This window comes from Capricornis sumatraensis, chromosome 1, assembly GCF_032405125.1.
Source record: "Capricornis sumatraensis isolate serow.1 chromosome 1, serow.2, whole genome shotgun sequence".
Taxonomy (NCBI): Eukaryota; Metazoa; Chordata; class Mammalia; order Artiodactyla; family Bovidae; genus Capricornis; species Capricornis sumatraensis.
In genome coordinates, this window is record NC_091069.1 from 224714213 (window position 1) to 224730880 (window position 16668).

The 16668-nt window shown below is 42.2% G+C and overlaps 1 protein-coding gene across 1 annotated transcript in view; it reads right to left on the reverse strand.

Annotated features, from left to right (window-relative positions):
• Positions 1-3267: 3267 nt before the first annotated feature.
• Positions 3268-16668, reverse strand: part of TM4SF4 (transmembrane 4 L six family member 4) — a 28582-nt gene continuing 15181 nt past the window's right edge. Inside the window, exons 4-5 of the mRNA XM_068970412.1 lie at positions 8170-8359; positions 3268-3897 (exon numbers count right to left, since the gene is read on the reverse strand). Of these exons, the coding sequence (XP_068826513.1) occupies positions 3880-3897; positions 8170-8359 (208 nt within the window). The 3' untranslated portion in view covers positions 3268-3879. The remainder of the gene's footprint in view (positions 3898-8169; positions 8360-16668) is intronic.

A 16668-nucleotide genomic window follows, 5' to 3' on the forward strand; every position in this document is an offset into this window, starting at 1 on the left:
CTGATCAAGGAAGACCCCACGTGCTATGGAGCAACTAAGCCCGTGTGCCACAACTATTGAGTCTGTGCTCTAGGTCCCAGGGGCTACAACTACTGAGCCCACACACCACAACTACTGAAGCCCTCTCACCCTAGAGCATGTGCTCCGCAACAAGAGAAGCCACGGCAATGGGAAGCCCACGCACAGCACCTAGAGAGTCGTCCCCTCTTGTCACAACTAGAGAAAAGCCCTCGAGCAGCAAGGAAAACTCAGCACAGTGAAAAATGAATAATAATGTTTTTAAAAAAGCAGTGCTCTGAAGTCAGAATGTTTAAGGAGCAGTGTATCTCCTTTTCAATGTATGTATGTCACTTGATGGGCCAATACTTGTTTATGGACTTACTGGAGGATTCAAGCAGTCACCGAGCACACTGTGTGTGTAAACACTGCGTTAGTTTCCAGGACAAAGAACTATGGCTCTTCTCCTCAAGTAGCAGATGAGTGATTCTCAACATGGGCGAATTTGCCTCCTCCCAACTCCTCCCAGGGACACTTATCGTCTGGGGATATTTTTAGTCATCACAACTGAGAAGGAGAGGTGGTTACTAGCACCTGGTAAGAAGAAGCCAAGGATGCTGCCAGACATCCTATAGTGCACTGGACAGCTCTGCTCACACCAAAGAATCATCTTGCCCAAACGTCTCATGAGTGGAGGCTGAGAAGCCCTGATCTACCCTAAGAAATAGGACACGTACACTGGCGGTCCTCAGCCTTTTTTGGCACCAGGGATGTTTCATGGAAGACAATGTTTTCACAAACCAGGGGGCAAGGGATGGTTTTGGGATGACCCAAGCTCATTACATTTATCGAACACTTTATTTCTAATCTAACGCCGCCGCTGATCTGATAGGAGGTATTGGTCTGAAGCCTGGAAATTGGGGATGCCTGATATACACAGTCAAGGAAGTAAAAAAAAAAAAAAAAAATTCCCTTCTCCCATCTGAGTGTGGTGGCTTTGTAATGTTAGCATGGCTAGGGCAAACTGCATGCCCCAAAGTTATGTTTCCCAATAGGGTGGACCACAAGAGCGATTCCTGCCAGCCCTGGAGGGCAGACAAGAAGCAGCAGCAGCTTGGGGTTCCTGTACATTGTCGTTGACACAGGGTCTACATCTGCTCACCTCTCCTGGGATCAACAGCTCTTCTGACCCCTGGGCCCACCATACCCAGTGTGTTTATCTCCCCTGGTTCCAGCTTCCGCAGGACACCATTCCACTGAAGCCAGAGGCAATGAGAACTGCCACGGGTCTCAGTGCCTACCTGTGGGCTTCAGCTCGTGCTATGGGTTCCAGCTTGTTCACGCTCTCTCACGCCTTACATCCATCTTTCCTCGCAGATTCTGCCCTGTGGACTTCAAGCCCCAGCATCAGACACTGAGACAACAGTTGGAAACAGTGGTCCCCAACCATTTTCACATCAGGGGCTCGCTTTGTGGAAGACAATTTTTCCACGGGCCAAGATAGGTGGGGGTAGCTTCAGGATGATTCAAGGGCATTACATTTATTGTGTGGTTTATTTCTCTTATTTTTACATCAGGTCTATCTCAGATCATCAGGCATTAGATCCTGGAGGTTGGGGACCCCTGGTCTATCAGAGAAAGATTACCTAGCTCCCACAGTTAGTAAAGGAAAATCTTTGTAATTTATATGCACAGAGATCTTTAATCTCTGATTGAACCATGACTGACATGGGTTAAGGTGGACATCAATCAATTAGTATTTTTAACACAGGACAAAGTAATTTTGTAGAAACGCATAATTTTTCTTTCCTGGGGCCAATCTCAATGGTTCTCTCCCATGAATTTTTCTAAACCCTGGGCGTATCCTTTCCTTTTAGCTCCTCCTCCTCATCTTTCATCTGTTCTTTCTCTTTGTTTATTTGTTCTATTTCATCTTTTAGATGAATATCCTCCATAGATGCCTCTGGCACCTTTAGGGTTTAGTATGTATTCCGTTAATTAATATTCATCAGTAAAGTGTGAACTCACGACAAGCTGTCACGGGGTCCATCCCATTGTCATCCTTGATGCCCACAAGCCTGTGATCTCAATCAATGGTTGCTCAAAGAGGCTGGATTTTAGCATCACTTGGTGAGCTCGAAACACTACAGCATGGAGAGAAAAAAAAAAAAACTTTCATGCCTCATGCTTAGATTTTCAGATGTAATAGGTCTAAGTTGGGGTTCAGGAATCATAATTTTAGAACATTTCCTAGGCTGTTCTAATGATCAGCCATGTTGGAAAACCAATGGTCTAAACTGATTTGAAACACACTGCGTGTAAGTGTGTGAGTGTTTGCATTCATAATTCCCCCTTTGAGATCTTTTCTCAAAGATTTTTTTTATGTGGACCATTTTTAAAGTCTTTATGGGATTTGTTACAATATTGCTTCTGTTGTTCTTTATGTTCTGATTTTTGGGGAGTAAGGCGTGTGGGATGCTAGCTCCCCAACCAGGGGTTGAGCCTGCACTCTCTGCATTGGAAGGCAGTCTTAACTACTGCACCACCGGGAAAGTACCCCCCCTCACCCCCGACCCCCATCAAATGAGATCTTACTTGTCTGTCTGCCTGCCTTTCAACTTGGCTAGTGCCAGGTGCACTCCGGCCTCAGAGTTCTCACTACAGTGAGGGTAGAGTCACAGCATGTCGTGTCTTCAGTGCCCAGCCCCGAGTGGCCAGCACTATGATTAGTAACTGTCTTTTTGGTGACTCTGAGAAACCCAGTTTTTGGTGTGCCTAACTTATACAGTGCTGCCCATCAGCTTGGCAGGGGCAGAAGTGAGATGCTGGCTTATGTCAACCTCAGAATCCTCCTTATTATACATCAGTAATGTGGACAATCACACAGATCTCTTTGCTTCCCCTTGAAGGACTTCAACATTTCTTGGATGATTGATTGCTTTTCAGTAGTCCTTTATACAGACAGAGGAACTGAGGTTTAGAAAGTAACTTTCCCAGGACCCCCAAGCTGACATGTGGATAGATGGGGTTTGAACTCAAATCAGTGGAATGAATTTGATTCTATATTAGTGTGTGGTTCATAAGACCAAAGCTAATGTCCTAATATAACATGGAGAACTGATCATACAAATCTATTACCTTAATCCTGGGCCATAGGCTGACGAAGTGATTACCCAAATCAGTTTTTTAAAAACATTGCTTTTGTTTGCTCAAAGGAAGCATTTGTAGAAAACATGAATTTTCATTTAATCTTTTGCCCCTCTTTCCTCACAAACACACATTCTTTATTATATCACCTTTGAATTCTGATTTTAATTTAATACATAAGGAAACCCTAGTAAATGATGTCAAGCTCAAAAGATTAGTCACAAGCAATTCGAATATGTTAGCCCAAAAGGCAATAAATAAAAATTATGATATATCAGTCATTCTGTTTTCCCCATAAATCTTAAAAATAAAAATTGGTCATAGCTTTTCATTTTTAATGTGATTTACTCCTTTGAGTTCTGTAAAACTTCCAAAGATATTAACATCTCTATATACAAAGAAGCAGTGCAACAGTACATGTGTTCTTATACATTTTTCATTCTTAGAGAAAAATTATGAAACATTTGCTTTGAACCTGTTCTTCAATTATAAAAGGAAGCTAATTGGAAAGATTCATAAATATTCCTGAAGTGGTCAAACTATTTTTTTTTATCTGAAACTAACATAAAATTCTAAGTTGAACTGAGCTGGTTGGAAAGGAGAAGAAATAACTCTGGCCTGCCTAAGCTTTGTCAGTTAGAAAGCAGGTAGGAACTGGCAACTCCAAGAAGGGAAGAATTAAGTTTAATATATCTTCTCACACGCCATCAAGTTACAACAGCTCATCGTGCTGGTCTAGACTGGCCCATCTCCCTAGAAGACAAAAAAAGTTAATTAATTAAACACCATTTGTGTGTGTGTGTGTGCTTCCCCTCCCCATCACCCCTCTTAGTCTTGGTTTGTTTATGTGCTCAGTCGTGTCCGACTCTTCATGACCCCATGGATTGTAGCCCACCAGGCTCCTCTCTCCATGGGATTTCCCAGGCAAGTGTACTGGAGTGTGATATCATTTCCTTCTCCAGGGATCTTCCCGACTCAGGGACTGAACCTACTTCTTCTGTATTTCCTGCACTGGCTGGGGGATTCTTTACCACTGCACCACCTGGGAAGCCCCCCTTAGTCTTGATTACTCCTGCCCTTATTGCTCACTTACTGAATGTTTTCTATACTTTTTCTGACTTTGGTTCAGATCTTTGTCACTTACCTATGTTTACGCTAGAAGTGTGGAAGCTTCACTTTATTAAAACTCATTTTTAATAATTGGAACAGAGGGCTCAAGTGATATATCTGAAGCCATTGTGAATAAATAGAGAAACCAGGAATTAATAAGTAGAGAACCTTTGGAGGTGGAACCCAGATCTGTGTTCCTTTTCTTGAACTTAGGCTGCTACACAGATTTCCATCCTCTTAAGGAAATAACAGTACAGTGTACTGAGCCTTCTAGTTACTGACGTGGATATATATTTTTTTTCTCTCTGCTGTGCCACATGGCATGTGAGATCTTCGTTCACCAACCAGGACCCCTGCCGTGGCACAGAGTCTTAACCACTCAACCACCAGAGAAGTTCTGACTTGGATGCACATTGATCACCCCAGGTTAGACACTCACTCAGCACCTTAGGAAGTAGGTTTAACAATCACATTTTATAGGCAAAGACACAGTTGAGGGCAACCAACTTGGCTAAGACTGCACAGCTGGCATTCCATAGCTTGTATTTTGAGGCACGTTTCCACCTATTACCTCATGTAAGGACTGTGCCAGGCCAGGGGCCTCTCAATAATACTTCCTGTCTGAATGGATGGATGTCTGTCTGCACCCTCTGTGGAAGTTCAGCAGGAGGCGGCTGGAAGAACGAAGCTTCTAGAAGCTAGGCAGCTTGCTCAGCTCACTCAGCAAGTGAGTGATTACCTGGGAGCCCAACACTCCCCCGTTTCCTCCTGTGGGAGGGACCCTGACCAGCTGTACAAAAGGGGAGCTGCCCACAAGACAGGAATCCTCAGCAGACCACTTCCCCCCCGCCCTCCAATCTTGTGTGTACTGAAATATTTAGTAGTAAGGTTTCATGATATCTGTGAATTACTTTCCAATGGTACAGACAGAGAGCAAGCAAATGTTAACAGTCTGTGGATCTAGGTGAAAAGGACAGGTGTTCACTGTATTGTTTTTTAAAATTTTACATAGATTTGAAGTTATCCAAATTAAGATGGAGAAGGAAGGAGGGAAGGGAATTCTGGTGATGTACATTCATTCTCTGTGATTCTCTAGTGCCAGCTAGAGTGTTCAGCAGCTTTCTTTTCACTATCAGGGGATTTATTCATTAAAATTGCCAAAATATGGTGTCTGAATAGAGGACAGTCACTGAAGAGTCAACTGACTACAACTATGGGTGTGTTTTTTTGTTTTGTAATTTAAAAAATTTTTAATAAAATGTTAAAGGTTACCTTCCATTTACAATTATTACAAACCATTGGCTATATTCCCTGTGTTGCAGCCTACCTTACACTGAAGAGTTTGTGCCTCCCAGGCCCCACCCCTGTATTGCTCACCGCCAACCCCTAGTTTGTTCTCTGTATCTGTGAGTCTGCTTCTTTTTCATTATATTCAATAGTTGTGTTGTTTAGACTCCACATGTAAGTGACATCATATAGTATTTATCTTTCTCTGTCTGATTTATTTCACTTAGCTTGATGATCTGTGGGTATGTTTTTAATTTATAGATAATCCTCAGATTTAGTAAACTACTATCTTCCATTAGAAGAACAGTTGTATTTCCAATTATACTTGCAATGAAAATTTGCTACCTAACTAAAAAAATGTAACTTCTTCCGTGAAAGCAGAAAAACAAATATCAGTGTTTGAAATGAATTAGCTGATTTAGCAAGCTTGCATTCTTATCGGACGAATTACAACATTCAACTGCACAATACTCTTAACCACTACTGTAAAAATAATTGTGATGGATTTCTAGCTGGTAGTTTTCTTTTCTCCCCAATTGTGTTTCAAGACCAAAAAATTTAAATACAACACCATAGAACTGAAAGTTTATAGAACAAAAATCCAATAGTCAGGGAAATTTATTTTTAATGGTAAAGCATCTGCCTACAATGCGGGGGACCTGGGTTCAATCCCTGGGTTGGGAAGATCTCCTGGAGAAGGCAATGGCAACCCACTCCAGTACTCTTGCCTGGAAAATCTCATGGATGGAGGAGCTGGTAAGCTACAGTCCATGGGGTCGCCAAGGGTCAGACACGACTGAGCAACTTCACTATATGCATTATACTCTTGACTTTGGGAAGAAGTTTTTATTTATATTTTTTATATTTCAAAATATGTGATTGTAAACATTTTTGAGTAATATAAGCTAGAAGGAAGAAAAAAAGTCAAAGTCTTCTTACCTACAAATAATTATCATTAAACATTTTGGTTGGATTTCCTTTAGGTCTTTTTTCTACCCATTGTGTTTGAGTTTTCATTTATTTTATTTATTTTTAAAATTTTATTTTATATTGGAGCATAGCATAGTATAGTCGGGCTTCCATGGTGGCTCAGTTGGTAAAGAATCTGCCTGCAATGCAAAAGACCTGGGTTCGATCCCTGGGTTGGGAAGATCCCCTGGAAGAGGGCATGGCTACCCATTTCTGTATTCTTGCCTGGAGGATCCCCATGGACAGAGCATCCTGGTGGGCTGCAGTCCATGGGGTCACAAAGAGCTGGACAAGACTGAGCGACTAAGTACACACACAAATAGTTGATTTACAATGTTGTCTCAGTTTCAGGTGTAGAGTAAGGCAATTCAGTTATACATATATATGTACTATTCTTTTTTAGATTCTTTTCCCATTTAGAATAGTGATTTTTAACATTTATTTGTGTGTTCTGTATATATTTTTTGTATATTGCTCTTTTTAAATAACATTATAACCATTTTCAGTATTATTACAGTTTTGAAAAAAATCCTTTTAAGGTACAGGAAATGAAAGCTATAACAACGAAACTCTGGGAGGATATATAAGAATCACATACCTGAAGAAATTGGTGGGTGAAAGACAAGCCCAGGGCACAGACTTCCTAACTGAACACCTCCCTAGATTTCTGTGCACGCACACACACACACACACACACACACACACACACACACACACACACATATACAACTGTTGACTTATATACATATATTGCTTATAAGAATTATTTGAAAAAATTATTTGGATCATTTTTAACTTGGGTGTGATATTATATTAAGTAGATAGACCTTTACTTATACTTGGTTACATAATTCCCCAATAAGGGAACTCTGAAGTTCTAGCTAACCTTTTTTTTTTTTTTTTTGCTGCAACACATCACATGCAGGGTCTTATGATAGTTCCCTGACTGGGAATCAGACTCGTGCTTCCTGAGGTGGAATTGCAGAGCCTTAACCACTAGGCTGACAGAGAAGTCCCCAACGCTTGAGTTCTATTTAATTTTTTCCTCATACTTTAACCTGTGTTTAAAAATCACTTCATGCGTATGAAATGACTTCCTGATCTGGCTCATTCAGTAGTTGAAATAATCACCTTAGTTTACTGTCCATAGGTTTATTTTTCATAGTGTTGATAAGTTACAGTCATATTTGGAGATGAAATTCCTAATGATTTCCACTGTTTCTTGCATGTAAGAATAATTACTCTCTTCCATATCTTTTCCAAGGGGAAGAAAATACCCTTCATGTATTACTTGATAAATTTAACACACTGTGTAGATTGAGTTAGGAAAGAGAACATTTGGGAACAGACTGTGATGTGTCTTCCTATAACAGATGTTCACTTCCTGAGAATCTTCATGTAGACATTATCATAAACTTCCATACGTGTGTGGAGTCCTTTGCCTTCAGAACTATGGGCAGGTGCGGGTAAGACTGAATCTGTGGTCAGCCTCAGCCTAGGTATGCTATTAATAGCATCATAAAGAGCAGAGTTTCCCTTGGCTGAGAGAGGAGCTGCCTGGACCTTCCAGCCTGGTTGGAGATCCTGCAGCCGCCACTCTTTCCACCCCCTCATCCCATTTGCGCTGGTGGCTTGCCTTGACCAAAGACCTCAGCTTACCCCGCAGCAGCCACAACACTGGCAGTCTCCACACAGGGTCCCCAGGAGGCCGTTGATCACCTGGATGGCACAGATAACTATCTGAATTGCTCCTATGATCAGCAGGATGGAGAAGAGGGTCAGATTCCAGGGAACCACGTCACTAGGCTTTTGGCACTTGTTCCATATGTCATGGTTCCCGAGGTAGTCTCTGCCAGGGACATGGGAGAGAAAAGAGACACTGGTTAAAAAGTATGCAATCCCCTAGGCTAGAAAGTCACCACAGTGATTTTTCTTTTGCAGCACCATCTATCCAAGACCTAAGATTCCTGAGAAAAAGAATCCCATAATAACAGCACATTTAAATGCAATATCTAACAATAAAATTGTTATTATGGGATTCTAGATATTGCATTTAAATGTGTTGTTATTATGGGATTCTTTTTCTCAGAAGACTCTTGAGAGTCCCTTGGACTGCAGGGAGATCCAACCAGCTCATTCTGAAGGAGATCAACCCTGGGATTTCTTTGGAAGGAATGATGCTAAAGCTGAAGCTCCAGTACTTTGGCCACCTCATGTGAAGAGTTGACTCATTGGAAAAGACTCTGCTGCTGGGAGGGATTGGGGGCAGGAGGAGAAAGGGATGACTGAGGATGAGATGGCTGGATGGCATCACAGACTCGATGGACGTGAGTCTGAGTGAACTCCGGGACATGGTGATGGACATGGAGGTCTGGCACGCTGCGATTCATGGGGTCGCAAAGAGTCGGACGCGACTGAGCAACTGAACTGAACTGAACTGAACTGAACAATTTTATTGAGTATCTACCATGCGCTGGAATGGACCCTCTTCTGAATGTTTCACACATATCCACTCATTTATTTCTCATGGAGACTTCATGGTTCTTTTCTCTCGCTTCACAAATGGGAACACTGAGGCGCAGAGAGGTTAAGTGACTTACCCAGCTCACACAATTACTGAGTGACAGAGTGATTTTTGTGAGCTGACCAGGCAGATGGACAAATCGAATATGTATTAAGGGGCCATGAAAATGAAGACACACCAGGAGGACAATCTTACAAATGTCCATGGCCTTTATCCTACTATTGCCTGCAGGGACCCTTTGAACTTCTGGAAAATGACCTGTCACCTCTAGCGGCCCTCTGGAGCCATGGAAAGTACAATCGTGTCATATAGTTAAAGGGAAAGGCTTGATTCTTTTGAGGCCTACTTCCAGTCAAACTGTGAACAGACTCAGCTGTATTTTTGTGACAATGTACGGATTCAAAAGGTTTAATTAACTAGAAGAAAGAAATAATCTGCTGCCTTATTACATATTTTATAAAAATTTTGAAATAGAAATTATGGTATATTTATAAAATAATATATATATTACATATATATTATTAAGAGTCCACCACAATATCAAAGGATTGTGCCTTGAAGGAGAAATGTGAAGTATGCTTAAAACAAAAATGAGGGTAAAGGGATAAAATTTCTGCAATATTGTAATTTCTTCTCACATTATTAGAGCCCCAAGTTGGTTTTTCCCTTTGCTTTAGGAATCCACTCTCTTTTCAGGGTCTCTGTAGAAAACTCTCTATCTGGCTACTAAAGGAACACCCATCTCATTGTTTTTAGATCTTTTTGACCATCTCTCTCTGATGGTTTCTCCAGCACATCAGTACACATTAATTTGAGATATATTTTGTGTTAAGATTTTGAAAAACCTTTGAAATGATGGAAGACGTTTCCTTTATCCAAAAGGGATAAAGGAAAGAATGGGCCATTCTTGATTTAAAGATAAAGCATTGCATATTGCATTGGTTCACCTTCCCACAAGAATACAGTCCTGGCTGCTCACTGGCTCTGTGACTTGTGTATCTCTCTGTAGAGTGGGAATAACAATATCTATCAAATCATAGGGTTAAATAAGGATTAAAGTGAGGATTAAATGAGTTAACACTAGTAAACTGCTTAGAACCATGCCTAGTAGATAGTAAGTGCTCAATAAACCCTAATATTGTTAACTACTCTGCTTAAGCTGAGTAGTGTGGCCTAAAGGAAAAAGACTGGTTATTTTGAATTCAGACAGACCTGAGTCTGAATTCAAGTATTCCTCTTACTGGCTGTGTATCCCTCATATAAGTCACCTAACACCCCCTGACCCCTGCCCTTACCATTAGTTTCCTCATCTGTAAAATGGGCTGAGAACAACTGCACAGCTCTGAAAATTCAGTAATATACCTTATGTATTGCTATGTAAGACTTCAGTCTGTTATTTTTATAAAAAACTCATTTTTCTTTTCTGCCTTTTTCCATGCAGTCTCTCTTATCTTTACCATTTTTCAACTTGATGATTATAAGAGGTAATAAAAGGCAGTATATTCCAGTCACATTTTTATAAAGAAAAGATCTTAAAATGAAGTTAATTGTCAATCCTGAGTTCCTGCCCTTGTGGAAAGGGTTTGTCCCGTGGTGGGATGACAGTGCCCTCTGGTGGTAAGATTGGTGAAACACTCACCGGGAAGCTAGGAAGCAATGACTGAGTTTGGGCGGAGAGATCCTTTCAGTTTCACTCCAGCAGCTGTATCACCCCTTACAAACCCTCACGGATAGTTGTTCCACAGGCCCTTTTCCTTTACCCCCAAACTCTCAGGTTCTGAGAGTCTCAGATCCCTGAGATGATTGCTGCTTCCAGCCCTTCAGGTGAAAGGGCTCCCTAATTTTTCGTGGATCTGGAGGCTAATCATACTCCCACAGTCTGTGAATCGAAGAGATCTGAGACAGCTTAAACTCCCTGAATCCTATCATTTGTGAAGGCAGTCCCAACTGAGCGGCAGTAATTCCATCAACCTCAGAGTCAACACCATGGATTTCATACAACTCACTTCTTATCAGCAAAGGCTGCTGAGGGAAGGAGCAGGGGAGCCCAGGTGCTTTGCCTGGGTAATAGGTGCCACTTCCTCAGGGATTCCCTGGTGGCTCAGAGGTTAAAGCATTTGCCTGCAATGTGGGAGACCTGGGTTCGATCCCTGGGTAGGGAAGATCACTTGAGAAGGAATGGCAACCCACTCCAATATTCTTGCAGTATTCTTGCCTGGAGAATCCCATGGATCTTCATGGAGCCTCTCCTCCTGATCTCAGCTGGCTGTGGTACCCCTTCTGTGCTTCTCAGCTCTCTGGGTTCCCTCTGTACGGAGTGCCCAGGACCTTGAGCTGTCCTCTATTTGTCTGTTTTCTCTTTGCGACTCTACACCCACGAGGGTAGAGACCAGGTCTCTCATCTCGGTCCCCGGTTCTACCAAAGGGAGTGTTCAATAAATGAGCAGCTTTCCTGTATGGGGTCCCACCCATGTTCCAGGCACTGGGCCAGCTGTGTTCCACCATTCCTCCCAATCCTGCAAGGAGGTACTACTTTGCTTGAACAATGCCTGGTATACAGTTGCCCCCAGGAAATAGTCACTGAGTGAATGAACATATACACAGATTGAGAAGTTGAGTGGGGAGGGGCAACATAAGGGGTGGGCATTAAGAGGTACAAACAACTAGGCATGAAATAAGTTACAGGCTATATTGGACAACATGGGGAATTATAATAACTATAAATGAGTATAACCTTTAAAAATTACAAATCTCTACATTGTACACCAGTAACGTATACAATGTTGTACATCAATTATACTTCGATTATGAAAAATGTACTACTAAAAAAAAGACATTAAATACTTAGAAAGTGTTAAAGAGAAAAGAAGCTGAGGCTAGGGAATGTAAATGCTTGACTTTGATCTTCCTTCTGTCTGAGTCCAAAGCCGTTGCTCTTAATCATTGCACACATGCCCTGTATTTGAGTAATGTCACTCCTTTAGAATAATTAAAATATGATTTATTCATGAAATTTGATCTATATGTCTTTAACAGTATGTATAGTATCTCTAGCAGTGTGTCAATCAAGGCTCCCCTGTATCATAATAAGGGCTTCCCCTGGCGGCTCAGTGGTAAAGAATCTGCCTGCCAATGCAGGAGACATAGGTTCAATATCTGGGTCAGGAAGATCCATGGGAGCAGGAAATGGCAACACACTCCAGTATTCTTGCCTGGAGAATCCCATGGACAGAGGAGCCTGGCAGGCTACAGTCCATGGAGTGACAAAAACTCAGACATAACTTAGCGACTGAACAATATAACATAACATCATAAAGAGATTATTCTCTTTGAACCTTCATGAGGCTGGTTGAAAAGACAGAAATTAATCACAAAATTATTATAAAAACATAACATTTTAGAAAGTTCTAATACATCATAATACATTCCATTCAAGGTAATGAATTTTTTATATTCGTAAAAATGAATAGTAAGGTTGAATGTTTAGCAAGTGCTACATTATGTACATCATGTTATTTCATTCTTGCCTGAACCTGTGAGGTAGATCTTACTGTCACCCCATTTCACAGAGAAAGAGCTAAGAGGTGTGATTGCCAAGATCATACCACTAGCACGTGACCAGACCCAGAGTCTGGTCAGGTCAACGGCAAAGCCGCATCTTAACATCTTTGGGGATTTCCTGCTTCGTGAAAGCTGGAAACACTTTGTTGCAATCCCATCTCACCCCGTCTATGTGACTTTCTGCTCTGGGGAGTGTGTTCACAGCAGTTCCTTGCTAAGAAGTAATCACGAAGAGCAGCTGCAGATGGTTGTAACTGGAAGTCCAGGCAGAACACCGAATAGTTTCAGCTCTGTGCCTGGTGAAAGAGCACTCTCCTCACCCCTGAACTCCTTCCTCAGGGAACAGGGCAGGCTGCAGCCTGAGCTGGCAGTGCTGTGCTTGGCGGTGTCCCCTGTCCCTCCCCCACTGCTGACTGTCCTTGGCCTGGCCTCCTGCGTTCCCTCCCGCAGCTGTTTGCATGCCCTGTGCCAGCTGCTTCCCTTTCAGCAGCTCAGGGTCAAGGTAGATCAGCCAATTGTCTCAGAAAGGAAGACCTTGGATGGGAGGAGGTCCTACTTCAAAGGAAGCCAGGAGGGTGTATCTCAAAATGTCCCAGGTTTCTTTTTCCTTCTAGGATGCTTCTTCAGTATGGTTCCCATGACCGAAAAAGTTAATTGCCTTTGTTCTTTAATATGATCAACAACAGGCACTTCTAAGGAAAACAGAACTAAATTCTATACTCTTGAAGAGCCCTGCATTTTGTGCCCCAAGCTGGAAACCTCAAAGTCCAGCTTGATAACCTTCCCTCTTTCTTCTCATTCCTAATCCTGATGATTCCATCTCAGAGAGTCTCTGAAATTCCTCCCTTTTTGAGCCCCAGTTCCACTGCCTTAGAGATGCTCAGAATCTTACCTGGATTGTTGCTCCAACCTCCTGCTTTGCTCTCTCTGTCAGTTACTGAGCCCTTTTGTTCATTCTCCGCATCACTACATCACGATCCTCCTAAAACTCCCAAGTGGCCATGGCTTATCCTGCTTGAAGTCCTCTGCTGTCCCCCAGTGTCTTGAAGGTCTTCCTGTGTCTCCATCAGCCCCTCCTGTGGTGTCCCCCTGCTTCTCCCTCAACATTCACCCTGAGCTTCTGGACACTCAGTCATCTGACATTCTACGAGCACATGGAACCTTTTCAAAGTAGCCTCAGGACTTTCTCTTCTCTCTGCTTGAAGCCTGTTCCCCTCCTCTCCAAAAGACAGGCTTCTGCACAACTCCCAAGATCATCCCCTGTTACCTCCTCCAAGAAGTTTCCCTTGTGCAACTTCATTTAGCCCTTTTGGTAGGTGAGGGCCCGTCCCCTCTTAACACCCTAACTTACCATGTGCTCACTGGGGCAGGGGACCAGGTCTGTCCTCCTCTGCTCCATATTTGACACAGATTAAAAGTGAGGTCCCATCAGGGGCTTTTGTTTTTTTAATTCTTCTACTAATTACTAGCTGTGGAGCCCCAGGCAAGTTAACCTTTTGAACTATATTTTTTCTACTCTAAGGATAAAAAAAATCTTCTGAGATTTGTTAGGAAGGTTAAGTGAAATAATGCATGCAAAAACACTTGGACTTTAATTATCAGAAGGAGGAGGAAGAGGTGGAGGAGGAAGGAGAGGAGAAGGGAAGGTTCTGCTGCTGCCATTGGGTGATGAGGGAAACTGTGCTGAGTCCTTTCCTTTGGTCTCATACACGTGATTATTCCTTCTCACTCACTAAGTAGCTGTGTATGTGTGTTACACTTGCAGCTACCATAACTCCTCTGATGCCTCCACACTGGGATCCGATGGATGAACCCATGGGATAGTAAAAATGATTGGAGACAGAGGCCCCTGGGCTTTTCAAAATGGACTCTACAAAAATCAGACAGTGCAAATCAATACAGTGTTGAAAAGGCATTGTGACCTGAGGTCAGAAAACTTGGACTCGAGCTTCCATCATTAAGAATAGCATTCCTTTGGGCAAGTCATCTGTCCTCTTTGGGCGTCTGCTGAATTATCTCTGAAGGAGAGCTTTTTGTGAGGCTGAAATGAAACATTGTAGGTGGAAGCACTTTCCTTGTTTTTTTAAATGTTTTATTGTTTTAATTTTTTTTTTATGGGAGTATAGTTGCTTTATACACTGTGTCAGTTTCTGCAGTACAGCAAAGTGAATCAGATGTATATATACATATATCCCCTCTTTTTTTAAATGGGATTTCCTTCCCATTTAGGTCACCACAGAGCGTTGAGTAGTTTCCTGTGCTATACAATAGGTTTTCATTAGTTATCTATTGTATACATAGTAGTGTATATATGTCAATCCTGATCTCCCGATTCACCCCACTACCCCCTCCCACTTTGACTGAAAATACTAGGCAACACAAGATTCGAGGGTTGTTATAAGAAACTTGAAATGAGCCTCTGCAGCTGGAAGGAAGGTTTGGAGCTGGTTGCAGGAGAGAAGGCCACAAAGGAGGAAAGACATGGGATGTAGGGGAGAATGGGTGCTGAGGAAAGCCTGCCGGGTGGCAGAGGGTGTGGCGAGACACGTGTCTGGACCCATCCTCCTGAAAGCCCTTCTGTAGCAGTCATGGCATATTTCATACCAAGGGTGGACCTGCATTTTATGTGGGATTAAATCCTACAGTCAGGGCCTGATGGGAAAGAGCACGAATAGTCAAAATCATCCTATCTTATAAATCACCTGCAGAGTGTATAGTATGTATGATTTTGTAATAAATCCGAATGCAACAATTTTTAATCATATTATAGTTTGAAGCTACTATGCAAATGTGTGAGTACACAAACCTTTCTCCCTTTTGATAACTATCAAAATCTTTTGGCAAAAAGGGGATGAGTGGGAGAATTCTGAAGTGTTCCTGCTTTTCTGCACAGTTTATTCTGTTTTTATTATTAAACCACTCTAGCCAATCTGATGCTGCGGTTCATGGTGTTGCAAAGAGTCAGACACAACTGAGTGACTGAACTGAACTGAACTGAATCCAATACCTCTTAATGGATGGGTTAGCTGCTGTTGAGAGGGGTCAATAAAGTGACACATACAAAAGGATCTATCACAGAGTAACGTGTGATATAGGTGTCTGATGTGAATGCAAACTTGCTTCAGCAGGACAGATGCAGAAGACTTTGATAAGTGGTTTCTTCAACCTAAATGTCTGTCGATAGATGAATAGATAAAGAAGCTATAGTCTGTATATACAATGGAATATTACTCAGCCATTAAAGAATAACATATTGTCATTTGCAGCAACATGGATGGACCTAGAGATTATCATACCAGGTGAAGTAAGTCAGAGAGAGACAGATACCACAGGATATCATTTATGCATGGAGTCTAAAATATGACACAGGTGACCTCATCTATGAAACAGAAACAGGTTCACAGACATAAAGAACAGACTTGCGGTTGCCAAGGGGGAGGGGAGTGGTGGAGGAGTTAATTGGGAGTTCGGGATTAGCAGGTCCAAACTACTGCAGAGAGGATGGGTGAACAACGAGTTCTTACTGTGTAGCACAGGGAACTATATTCCATATCCTGAAATAAACTAGAATGGAAAATGAAATGAAAAAATTAAAGCTATTCAGTCATGTCTGAGTCTTTGCGACCCCATGGACTGTAGCCCACTAGGATCCTCTGTCCGTGGAATTATTGAGGCAAGAATATTGGCGTGGGTTGCCATTCCCTTCTCCAGGGGTTCTTCCTGACCCAGGGATCAAACCTAGGTCTCCTCATTGCAGGCAAATTCTTTACTATCTGAGCTATCAAAGAACCCAGAATGGACAAGAATATTAAAAAGAATGTATTTGTGTATATATATATATATATATATATATATATATATATGTAAAACCGAATCACTTTGCTGTACAGCAAAAATTGGGGCATCCCAGGTGGCGCTAGTGGTTAAGAACTCACTGTCAATGCAGGAGACGTTAGAGGCTTGGAATCAATCCCTGGGTCAGGAAGATCCCCTGGAGAAGGAAATGACAACCCACTCCAGTATCCTTGCCTAGAGAATCCCATGGACAGAGGAACCTGGTGGGCTACAGTCCA